The sequence below is a fragment of the Tachypleus tridentatus genome, chromosome 11 (genome assembly GCF_004210375.1).
Source record: "Tachypleus tridentatus isolate NWPU-2018 chromosome 11, ASM421037v1, whole genome shotgun sequence".
In the NCBI taxonomy this organism is placed as follows: domain Eukaryota; kingdom Metazoa; phylum Arthropoda; class Merostomata; order Xiphosura; family Limulidae; genus Tachypleus; species Tachypleus tridentatus.
The window spans coordinates 78,315,610-78,329,090 of NC_134835.1; the positions used below are offsets into that span (position 1 = coordinate 78,315,610).

Sequence of the window (13,481 nt, forward strand, 5' to 3'; positions counted from 1 at the left end):
TCAAGAGTATGGAAAAGTTGACGGCGTGCGTGCTGCCGGATAGTAGCTTTCTCTATGGTTTGTTTAGAATTAAGCATAAAGCTAAACAATGGGCCATCTGTGTCCTGCCCACCACGAGTATCGAAACCCATTTTCTAGCGGCGTGAAACCAAAGACATACCACTGTTCCACTGGGGGTAGATAACTCGCCACAGGAAAATGTGATATACCACTATATTTGTAAACCATATTTATAACACCAACAACCCGATGTTTTTTAACAGTATATACCATAAAAAATTTGTGACCGCAATTACCATCTAACGTACTACAGCATAGTAATACATAACGTGTTTTGCAATTGTTTTAACGTTTTCTTATAAGCGTCATTTTTTTATTTGTCAGCAAATCGAAGGACCGACTTAATTTTTGTTTCTGTAGTGGTTTAAACCCGACTGATATTGTTTTTGGTTTTTAGGTTACTTTGTGGGAAAGGGGTGTTGGGTGGTTGATGGCAAATATAAATGTTCTATACTTTGAATTTTAAATTAAGCTAACAAATTTTCTCTTCACAACTGCATTTTGTAAATAGTCTTTCATTTTCTCTGTATAGGTCATAATAGTAATAGTGTGCTATTTTTTGGCTTTATTTTGTTTATGTTGCTAAACTGGAACTTTGGTCTTGAAAGAAGCTAAATAATAAATTTCTAATTTTTATTATCAAAGCAATGAGTACAGGTTTCGATTATTGTAATATTTATTAAAAACTTTAATTTTTTATTTTTTAACATTTAACTCCAATTTTCAAAAACTACGTTAACTTCGCGTAATGATACATAGATGAATAAGTAGTTCAAGAGCTCTTCCTTTTTCCTGTAAATTCAGGCTTCATACGGTCATGTCGTACTACGGTGAAAAGTAAGTGGGGTGATTAATATTTTGTGATGAAACAAACTTATAATAGCTACGACTAGTAAATTTGTGTTGTTTTAATTTTAAAAAAATATTTTTATTATACAATATTTTGGCGATTAATTTGAACTTAAAGATAATTTAGGCTTTCACCACCTGTTCAATTCCGTGACATAGGCAATATGGCGATTAATACAGCATATTCGAAAGCCTTTGTCGCTAGCACGTGGCCAGCTGCCAATCCCATATGTTAACTAATATTAGTATTAAACTAGACTAAAGTTTATTGTTTATGGAACTTTTAATTTTATAATTCCCAATACTTTTGTTAATTTATACCTATATTAACGAACTATTTTAACCTAAAAAATGTTAAGGTAAGCAGGGGTATGTCATTCCTTGTAATGAGATGCAACTTGTACGCTGTAATTTATTGTAGTAAGGTTTGTATTGGTTATAGTTAATAGCACTTATTTATAGTAGTAGTGGTGGTATCTGTTACTGTTAGGCCTACTACTAGGACAAAGGTTTGTGTAGAACTTACGAAATTTGTTCATTGTGAACAATAATGTAAGGTTACAAATAATATTTCACTTTTAAGTCTCCTTAGGAAGGATCTACTTAAGATGGCCTCAATATCATTTTTGTACTAGTACTAGTGGAGTTATTTGCATTTTAGTACTTGCAGTACTTTAGTTAACTTAAAAAGTAATAGGAAAATTATTGAAAATCATTTTCTGTCACTTAATTTTGCTTGTTATAAGTGATTCTAGTAAAATTTTTACACTGAGAATAAGCAAACTGTTAATATCTAATTTGCTAAAAGCAAAAGATTATTTGAATTTTTACAATAAAAAAATTTGCATATACTGCTGGCATAATTTAATTTTGACACAAGTTTCAAATTCAATAGCATAATATTGGCAGTGTAATCTATACACAAGGAGGGGGAAAAGAACTACAAAGAGAACACATGTTGAAATCACAATGTTTGATATTAAAACTTCCAACATTTCTAACTTAAAGCAATATTTAGTCAATTATATTTTGTCTAGTATTGTGGATATCATTTTTTCAGTTCACTTTTTTATTCTGTTGCTACAAAGAAAAATAATTTAACATGGGATTGTTATTAGCTGTTGGCAAAATATATGATCAGTTTGTGTGACCAACAGGAATGGCATATTAGCTTTTAGAAATTTTTGTATCATCCATGTAACTCGTTTTTTTTATCATTATAATCTAGTGGGGTACGTGCTGCCATTATGCATGAATAAATTAAAGCAAAAGTTTCATTAGGGAATAGAGTAGAATAAAGATACATGTGGAACTGCTTCAGTAAGCCAGTTTTAGTTCTATGTAATTTTTTTCTATATTTGGATGAGATCTATTATATACTACTAACATTACAAATAGTAAAGTCCATTTGGACCTTAAGGCTGTCCATGCACTCCAAACTCTGAAAGAAATAATTTAGTGTAAAAGCAAAACTTGAAACCAGTCATAAGAATCAGTAGGCCTATAATTTTCAATAAAATTTCATACTGCATTATTTTGTCATGTTCCTCTCTGTTTGCCATATTGGATTCAGAATTTGAAGCATTAAAAATTGCATTTTAAGTCTGTTTTGTCTCCAACAAGTTGCTGTCCAAGATTATTCAATACCAGAATTTGGATGATGAGACAGAAGTTATTAGTTAATTTCAAAATATATATTATGGATACAATACATCCAAAGAAATGGTTTTTGTACTTTATTTCTGTTAGGCAAAATATTCAGTTCTTAATCTCTTCCTTTTAATATACAAGTAACAGGGCTATTCAAACATGTAGACCCTCAAAATTTTTAAAAATGTGAAATTATTTACTCAGAATCATTAATTTTCCTCTTAAATTCCTAAAAGTGTAGGTCTGCTACTGCTGATTATTAATCAATATGTATTATAAAAATCCTATAATTATCCTTACTACAAGCAACAGATCCTTCTGTTGTCTTGACTGGTCCATCACTATAAGATTTTTTTTTTTTTAAGTCATGCTTTAGAGATATCTTTATGTACATTAAATGCCATTAAACTTGTAACTCCAACACATAACTACTTTCACAGTGGGCTTGGTATGATATACACAAGTTTGTTTACACACATTTGCCCATGCTAAGTATTTATACAGTGATGTTTGATGTAGTATGTGTACTTTAAATAAAGTTGGTAAAAACTTTTAGTAAAGATCACAAGTTTTTTGTACACAATCTAATTTTTAATAAAACGTATTTACCAAAGATTTGTTTATGAAAATATGGTCTGAGTGTAAAGCGATTTCATGTTAAAATTGAGAAACTATTTTTCATCCTTAAAATCTCTTATTTGTTGTATCTAAAACCTCCCAGGTACATTTCAAACATTTGTTTTCAGTGAGAGTACATTTTATTTTTTCTCACTTAACTGTAGGATCTGTCAGTTTGACCAACCTTGTAACCACCATTAAACAAAACAACAAACATGCATATAAAAATTACTTTTCATGCTAGAAAGATTGCATATAACACAGATACAAATGTTTAAATAGTTTAAGTCTCATAATGCTGTATATTATTTTTATTATATTGACATTCCAGTCATGCTTAGCTAACATTACCTAACTTGTATTGATACAGTGCACTTGTTACAGTATCCACTGGTGTAAAAATTGATCTTTAGTCTTCCCTGTTTTGTCTATTTTAGTAGACTAGTATTGTGTAATATATTCATATTTGAATTATTATACATTGTGTATCTGATATATATTAGTGAAATTAAATAATTACATCCAAATGAAACCAAATAAGTAAAAATGAGGAAGGACTGCATTTAAAATGGCAAATCCCAATCTTTGAATTATATTATAACCATAAAACTAAGCCATAAACAAAATGCATTAAAATTAAACAAAATGCATTGCATATTTTGAAAAGATACTAGGGTACAAGCTACAACATGGGATTATAAAATGTATCCTAGGTTTTGGAGGTGATTGGAAGTAGGACCCATGTTATAGTGGGGATATGCTATCTCAGTTTTTACCTTAAATTTGCTAGTCTTGCATAAGATTAGGAGAGCAAGATGTGGGTGCTGAAGGCCACATAGTCCCACATCCATATCATCCTTTACTGCCTGCAGACAATAGTGGGAAGGTGACTGCTCTCCCAAGTTAAAATAAGAAAAAGATAAACATAAGATAGGGGGGGGGAGGAAATAGTGTACCATCATTGGGGGTAAGTAAGATAAAACCTCTTGAAGTTAGCATTATTGCTCCCAATGTGGTGGAGACAAACACAACAAAACCTAGGATACATTTTATAATCCCACACTTTAGTTTTTACCCTAAGATGTTTTTAAAAATGTGCAGTGTATTTTGTTTAATTTTAATGTGTTTTGTTTATGGCTTAAAATTTATGATTATAATATATGTATATAAATTATTACTCTAGAAGTAAGATATGAAACTTCTTTATTGTTCTATTTTAAAAAAAATATAAGCAAGCAATTATCTTGTGACATTTGTACTTAACTGCTGCTTTTATAGCTTACTAAACCTTAAGAAATTTCATATGTGGAGGATGTGAACAAATTTTTGGTAGGTTTTACATTTGAACAACCAAAAAAATCAAATTACTGTGTATATACTATTGGATTACATTATATTTTTCAAGTTTAGAAACAAAGCTGTATTTCAGTGAAATTTCAAGGAGACTAAAGATACAACCTACCTCCTTGAAATATTGTTTCAAATCAAGGTGTCTTTCACAGGAAAATGGCTGAGAAAGCCACATTTGGGACATTCTGAGATTGATTGGTTATTCACATGCCACATACATATTAATGTATATAAGGGACTGTTTATAAAGGTGGGAAGAGGTGAGTGGAACCACTGTATTTGGTTCAGTACATTATCCATATCTCAGCAGAGAGAGAAGATAGTTTATTTTATATTCTCACTTATTGGTAATTTATACAAAACTACAGACTTAGTATTTTGACATCAAAAACATCTAATTTTAAACAGCTGTATTCAATATACCACATGACTCACTAAAATCTGTTTTTATGTTCTTTTGAAAATTTTAAATTAAGAAATTTAAGTTTGTGTGTGTATATATATATATGTGTGTGTGTGTGTGTGTGTGTATATTAAACTTTGAATTTTCTAATCTACAGTTTGATTCCAAACTTATTGACATAAATTCAAAATAGTAGTTTAATAAAATTTTGAATGGAAGTCATCAAACTTGTTATGACCTGTAGCAACAGGGTTAATCTCACAGCAAGGTGGTGTTTGTGGTTAGAATAAAGATATTTAAACTTGTTTTTATCTCTTTCATAAACTTAAAATCTAACTTGAGTGATTTTTTGCAAAACTTTAAAAAAACAACAGAAATAAACTTACATTGAAAAGTTAAAATGAATAACACTATTTGTCTTTGAATACATTTTGCTTGTATGTCTGTCATAGGTGCAATTGTTAACTTTTTTGTCGTATTTTTTTGTTTTGTCTGTACTTTGGGCCACAATCCTCCTCCAAATAAGTCTACAACTATTGATTGCAATATTGATCGAAATGCTGTACTTTTAAAAACATCCCTTGTATAAAAGCTGTAATTTGTAATAAAACACTAGAATGTAAAGTCTTTAAACTAATAACGTAATTGGATTTCTAACTAAGCTGTAAGTAGTTCATAAACCTTACATTAAATGCTTTAGCAGAAAGAAATGAGTGCATACAAAATGCATTTGAGGCCAACTGTCTAAATATTACTGCCAAAACTATTGCTGTTTTTAAAGAAACAGCTTAGGTAAGTGTTTGATAACCAAGTTTCATCTCTGGTGAGCTGGTCAAATTTATTATCATAGAAGTTTGTTAAAGTTTTATGTTGTGCTATCTTTAACTTATTTCTAAAATCTAAAAACAAAATCAGTTTAAAATGTCATTTAAATGCAAAGTGAAGACTGAGATTTTAATTTTTTCAGTTTTGAAATTAAAATTGTAAATTGTTTTGATAACTTTGTTGACACTCTTTGTTAATAGTTTAGTTAAATTTTGAATAACTAAGATTGTAACGTCCATACACAACTTAGCCTAAGTGCATAGGCTGATGTGGTTAAAGGTTGTTTGCCATGTACATATCTGATTTGTCAGTTTATCGAAGTAATTCTGTAATACCTCAAAATTGTTAGTATATATACAAATATCCAAGAGTTTAGTGTTATCAATACAATTTACTGACTATTCTCCTATCACTATCACTAATATCAATAAAAGTTCAAGCACTGACCCCTAGGGTACATCAGTGGTAACAGCAGGGGGTCTGGTATCATTGGACACTTGTTACTTTCTTACTGCCCTTCCACTTGTCTGATCTGATTTACCCAGCTGATTTTTGTTAGAGCTTTTCAGAAGCTTTTTTAAAAATACCAGTACACCAAATTTGTGCACTTTCTTCAATCCAGGTAAGAATAATATCTATTTAAAAAGTAAACAGGTTAGTAAAATAAGATTTCTCTATTAAATTTGTACTGGATTTCATTTAATATATTGTATTCCTGAAAATGTTTTTGTAAAGTTTGTCAGACCAGAATTTTTCTAAATACAGAACTGTAAAGTAAAGCTAATTTGCTTATTTTCAGGGTTACTTTTGCTACAAATATAAGCAACTTTTTGACATTTGTGTACCCATCCAATCTTTAATGACTTATTAAAGAGGAAAAAGGGGGATTATGTACCTGATCTTTTACTTTTTTTTTAGAATGCTGGAAAATATTTTGTTTAGCTTTGCTGTGTTTATTTTGAAACTATCTTTCAACTTGTCACCAAGAGATTAATGTCTACAAGTTGCAGGTCAATAATAGCATTTCACATAAAACTCTAAGGGTTAGGAATATTATCTTCTTTTGTAAAAGAAAAAAGTTAACAGCTTAGCCATGTAATAATCCTACAACTGTAACCTTGCCATCAGCATTCTTTACTCTTACTTACTTCAGTATGCTTCGGTACACCTGTTGTACGATCAATTTTAATTCATTGCAAATGAAAACTAAAGAAGAAATAGTTTGGAACTTCAATTGTTTTCTTCGGATTGTGTAACTTCTGCAAATGTTATATTTATATGAATTTACAGCTTTGAAAGTTTCAAAAAATTGTGATGTCTTTTTAAAATTTTTTTGTTGTAGATTTTATTTACAAGTTTTCTGCTGTAGTAATTTTGTTTTTTTTTAATTCCATATTCATATCTGGCATACTAAAATTATAAACAGGGTTGGTAATAATACTTGATTAGAATATTTAATTTAATTTATGCAACAGGTTTTAAACTAATTTGATATTAATTTGTATATTTACATGTTTCATTTTGTTTTTCTTGCACAGTTACTTTTGTTATTGAGTCCTAATGCCTACAAGGTTTAACACAATTGGTCGAGGTTGATAATTAAATTAATGTAATTGATTATCCAGGAGAAGATATTACATGTGTTAATGTTTAAATTAACAAATGTATTAATTGAAACCAATATTTTCACTAATTCCAATAACTACTTAATTTAAATTCTAATCATACTGTTTCAGTTACCAATATCAACAAGCTAGGACATAATCTTGAATATTTATTTTGCTGAGAAATGGGTTTTGTTGTGAATTGTACACTGATACCCTGTTAAACTTTCCTTTTTTTTTTTTTTTTTTTTTAAGATGGTTCCTTATATGCACTTACTGCAGTATATAATGTGAATAACCAATCAACAGCTTAGAATGTCCCCCCAGTGGTTTTCTCAGCCATTTTAATCTTTGAAAATTCTACCTTGTTCTTTCAATCTAACTTTTCAAGGAAGTAAGTTGTATGTTCAGTGTGCATGAAGTTTCATATTTTTAAAATCTAAAATTTTAGTTACTAAGCTTAATAGATTATTAGAATTCTATAGTATCAGTGTAGTTATTTAAGTAATTTTTTGTTATTTAACTGTGTATGTGTATGTATGTATATATATGTGTGTGTGTGTGTTTTGTAAACCTAAGAAAATTTATCCTCCATGTGCAAAATTTTAAAAAGGCTTAGCTACCTTTGTCAAACAACAACTGAGTGTAAAGGTCAAAGCAAGAAGAGAATTGTTTGCTTTACTTGATTTATTGTTTTCTATTTTAAGAAAGTTTTATTTCTAAATAATAATAATAATCTATATATAATGTATAATTATTCAAATGTGACTAGTATTTTGTAATATATAAAGATGGTGAAGACTAAAAGGTCATTTTTATGTTGCTCAATATGTGAACTGTGTGCACATGCTCTGTCAATGCGAGGTAGGTATGACTAGAACAGGGGTGCTCGCATCCCTTGGGGGTGTGAGATAGTGTTCCAGGGGGTGCAAGATAACATTTATTTTGGCCACCTTCACCTTTATTCTCAAATAATTACTGTAAGGGGTGTGAGAACATATTAAAATTTTTAGGGGTGTAGGGCATAAAATAGGTTGGGAACCACTGGACTAGAAGGTCAATATAATATATGTTGAAATAGTGTTATGAGACTTGAGCTACTTGGGCTAATTGTTTGTATTTTTGTGTTGCAATATGTAGTCATATTGCCTGTTTCAAAATGATTAATGTCAAAAGGAAACTTTAAAGTAAATTCTTGTCCTTCAGCTCCCTGTTTCATGTATCCTGTGTTCAATATTCTTCCTTTTTCAGATTTTGTTCCTTTTTTTATTGGTTTCAGTTTCAATCAGATTTGCAAGCTGTTGGGCCCCAAAAATAAGAGCATCTCATTTATTTTCTGAGATAGTGTATTTGTTATCCATGACAAAAGCTCCACCTATCTCTTCATGCTTTTGAAATCACTTTTTTGTTCCTGTATATTTGTTGAAGATGTTTGTAATTAATAAAGGTCGTTTTATAATCTACTTGATTTTGACAATATGCTGTTTATTTCTCCATGAAGGCTGCTTGTTTGTAAGTAAAATTTTGATATTTGTAGACTGAAGTCAATGCTCTGAAGAATAATGGAAAATTTTAACCTATTTATAGCTAAGTTTAAAGACCAGATAAACTATAGTAATGAGGGCATACAGTTTTAAAACCTAAAGTTTTGCTCCAGAATCCTGCTTGAAAGCTATAGCATGATTTTTTGTGGACAGTTATAAAAATGGATATCTTGGCTAAATTGGTTTAGAGCCAAGGTAGGTGATAAATCTATTGCTTGTTTACTTTTATCTGACCAAAGTAACTGAAATGTAAAAATTTAAAATAAGTTATACAAAAAAAACAACAAACCACTAAAATAGTGATTTGGTAAAATGTGTTATCACAATATGTAATCTGAAACTTTGTTTATTCTGAAATGTTACATGCCTGCTGGATGTTGTATTGCTTGTTGCACTAATTTAATACTGTCCAAATTACAAAATAAATAAAAGATAAATCATTGTAATTGCCATTTATGCTACAATGTTCTTAAGAAAATTCTTTACCTTATTTTATATCTTTCAGTATTCCATACAGTTAATAGATGAGTTTTTCACCAAAAATTATCCATTTAGAAGGTTCCAAAGGTTATTCAAATGAAATATAAAGCTAAGATAAAGAATATTTTTCTTAGCATTGAAATAACTTCACTCAAGCTCACTTGATGACAGCTTTCTACATTCAGAATGATCTGTTGTAGAAATATTAAAATTTATTTTTGCATCCAACAGCCTTGTAGAATTTATTACAAACTTTCTGAATGTTAAGAAGATGCACTTGAATACAGTGTAGTTTCATGGTTACATTGTGGTCAGTTTATAGTCAGAATTTAGTACAAAAAAGATGATGAATAGATTAGTTTTCTTAATCTTATCTTTTCAGTTAGTTCCTTTAGCATGGCCAGGTGGTTAAGGCACTCAACACATAATCTCGGGGTCGCAGGTTCAAATGCCTGTCACACCAGACATGCTCACCCTTTCATTTTTTGGGGCATTATAATGTGATGGTCATTCCCACTATTTCTTGGTAAGAGTAGTCCAAGAGTTGGTAGTGGGTGGTGATGATTAGCTGCCTTCCCTCTAGTCTTGCACTGCTAAATTAGGGATGGCTAGTGCAGATAGCCTTTGTGTAGCTTTGTGCAAAATTCAAAACAAACCTTTAACCTTTAATTTATCAAGAGAAAAGTTTCCAAGATTTTGTGTATCTTTATGACAACCTTTCCATCAAGTATTCTGGTAGACCTACTAAGACTTTCCACTAATGTGATGTCCATAAGATATAGAGCCCCAGCTGAAAACAATATTTCAAATGTATTCTAACCCATAATCCACACAGTGAAATAATATCCTAATTTTACTTCTTTGGTATTTCTGTGTGTGTGTGTAATCTAAAGTACTATTTGTCCTACCACAAGCAACAGTGCACTGCTTGGATGCCTTGAGAGATTGAACAGAATACAAAGACATGTTTATTCAAAACAACTTAAGGTTATTTTATGAAGTTTATAATTACTGTTCAAATTATAACATGATAAAATAGTGCTATTTTCTTAAACTACTATTGGTTTCCTTCCAGATGGCTGTGATACTTGTCCTCAAACAAAACTTCAGAAAATTTACAAAATCTGCTTTTGTTGGGATTGTGTTGAAGTTGATTTAAAATAAAACAAACATTATCTAATGTATGGGATTAAATAAGAACTTTTATCAAATTTCCACTATAAACTGTTTTTTCTCTTGTGAGAAAAATTATTACGTGTTTTGTAGTGCCAATAAAATTATCACAATTGTAAGGGCAGCATTAGTATTTTTACAAGTGCTATAGCTTTACAGTCTTCTTGCATATTTTTGCTTAAGTGTTGTGAATCAAAATTCAAGTTCATATAAAGCTAAATTTGCAATTTTTGAGCTGAAATTATTTCCTTTTATGTATTCCCAGTATTTACTGAAAGACATTGTTTAAATGATAGTTTAGTCTGCTTCTCATCTAAATTTTTTGTGTGAAACTATGAATAATATCATAAACATGCATTAATTTTTCAAAAGTTTTGAATATCTTGAAATTAATGACTTATCGGTAGTACTAATATAAATGACTAAGTTATTTTTCTAAGAAGTTAATATTTTTTAGCAAAATTTTTACTTGTCTTTAAATTTGTTTCATTTAGTTTACATTTTTTTTCCCAATCTCTGGTTTTCCCTGTCAAGGTTTTCAGGCTCCATTATTATAAAATTTTAAATTTTTATGTATTTTTTTTCTTTTATTTAAGCCTTGTAACATGTAGAGTAATTCATTCCTGCATCTAGATGAGGAACTCTCCAACAAGAACTATTTCTGTTCCTATCATTTACATTAAGCAATTTTAGCAATTTTAAACATCATTTATCTATGTGTACTGAAAAAGAAAAAAAGCTCTTTTGATATCAGTAATTAAAGTGCTTTGTAAATCCTACGTACTTTAGCTGCTGACAAGTTTTGTTCATACTTTGTTTTATTCAACAGTAAATCTAAGGAGAAAAAGCTCCTTATTACAATTAGTCTGATTTCAAGTCTGTTAAAGATTTGTACCTCAATGCTAATTGAACATGCCTTTTTCACCTCAAGCTGTTTACTGCTGTATGCCTTTTGTAGAAGCAGCATCCACATTCTCACCCTACCGTCATCTGTTTTCTATCTTTGTTTGACTTTTGTTCATAATCTGTAGTTTTTCTTGTCTGACAGAGCAATTTCTAGTTTATTTTCAGGTAAGCAAGCTGTGCAAAAGTTTTTTGTTTCCAAGCTTATTTCAAATTATAACAGTCTGCAGTTGTCAAACATGACACAGTCCTGGTACTTATACTAAATGAACTCTATTCCACTATTTTCTGTATTTCCTCTAAGTCTCTTCTTTTTAGATATCAATCAGATGAAAGGAGAGGAGTGGATCAAGAATATGATGGTCCTCCTGGCATGGAACCTGATGGTATTATTGAGGTAGGGAAATTTTTATATACAAATTGTGTTAATCATTAAATATATTTAGGGAAAAGATGTAAACCTGGGGGATATCAAACTTGCAGTTTACCTGGAGAAGGCCTTAAAGATTTGTCAAAAAATTGTAGTTTTATATTAATAGGTCCTAAGTTTTGATAATAGCCAAAGATTAAGCTGTTTAATTAAAAGTGAACCTCGATAAGCTACCACATTCTATTAGTTGAACAACTGAAAAAAAAATTGTAGCTTTTAATTTTTGATGGCTCAAATAACATCTGTGTAAGCTACTAAAATATTTCTTTTAGTTTGTATATGTTAACATTGTGGTATTTAACTTACTGAGAAGGCTACCTTGTTTTTATATTTTTAGTGGATAATGGTTGTATTTGTGGAATACTTTGTTCTTTAAACCTGCTTATAAATAGGGCCAAAGTGGCTTAGTTGCTAGTGCTTTGAACTTGCAGTCAAAAGGTTAAAATATCAAGGCTTGATTGTAGTATGTAGTATGTTGTCTTCAGTTTACATCTGTGGCTAAGCTTCTAAGTGAATTCCTGTGTGTGGTACTAGAAGGGACCTTCCAGAGAAGGTTCTGTACTTTCAGTACAACTCCTTTCAGATCTGAATATCCACCCACGTGTTAGTCTGTGAAGGGGAGGAGAGGATCCTGGTAGTTAAGTGGCATCTGGGATATTTCAACATACCATTTGGGCTTTTTAATTATTGTAAAGGTAGCCTCCTCAGGGTTTAGTACATTGTTCTGTTGGGTGTTGGGGTATTTGGATATAGTGCTTACAAAGTCTCAGCATTGCTGCAGTGTCCTTGTTTGGCATTAAAGTATGTCCTGTTATTGGACTGCATAGTGGTTGGGGTCAATGAGCACTGAATCATTCTCTGCTTATTATGGTTCTTCCAATTCTCTAAAATAATAGTAAAAAAAACAAAAAACAGCTTAAAGGTAAATGACTACTTTTGGATGAATGTTACACAATCATCACTGAAGTTATATCCTGTACCTTAATTTTTTTAATTCTTCATTCTTTATCTGATATATTCTTTGGGCAGATGTCTCCTTTTTCATTCAGAAGGGTTTAGAAGGGCTTCTTGGCTCTCCTAAATCACTCGAAGTTGCACTCTGAAGACGCTTTGATGGAAATGTACCTACATGTAGCAAACTATTCCTGAAGTCGAATCCCATTGGGGATATACCTGTTGAGATCACACCCCAAGTTATTTTGAATTCCTCCAGAGGAGTGATCATTGAAAAGGATTTAAAGAACATCCTCACATTGGAAATTCTCTCTCATTTCTCCAGCCAAGGCACCTCCTTTGGCCCTAGCTTTTGGTGTTTGCTTGGGTCCTTCTTCATTGGCCCCAAGATGCAAAATGGTTATCCATTCGTACCCTCAGTTGCTGAAATCTGTGTTTCAATGACAGACCTGCCAACTTGACTTGGAGCAGGATCAATGGAGGTTGACAGACCTTCTGAAAATGGTGTGGTCATAAATAGAAGGATTGTTTGCCCAATACTTCCCCACTTAAGTAAAAAATGGCTACTTTTAATACAATGGAACTTTCATTGTTTCTGTTCTCATGTGAATGACATTAAAGCCTTGATTGATTTCTAT

General features: G+C 30.8%; 1 protein-coding gene across 1 annotated transcript in view; it reads left to right on the forward strand.

Moving 5' to 3' along the window:
• Nucleotides 1-751: 751 nt before the first annotated feature.
• The window catches only part of LOC143232549 (eukaryotic initiation factor 4A-I-like), a 49,184-nt gene continuing 36,454 nt past the window's right edge, over nucleotides 752-13,481 (forward strand). Inside the window, exons 1-2 of the mRNA XM_076468119.1 lie at nucleotides 752-897; nucleotides 11,778-11,856. Of these exons, the coding sequence (XP_076324234.1) occupies nucleotides 878-897; nucleotides 11,778-11,856 (99 nt within the window). The 5' untranslated portion in view covers nucleotides 752-877. The remainder of the gene's footprint in view (nucleotides 898-11,777; nucleotides 11,857-13,481) is intronic.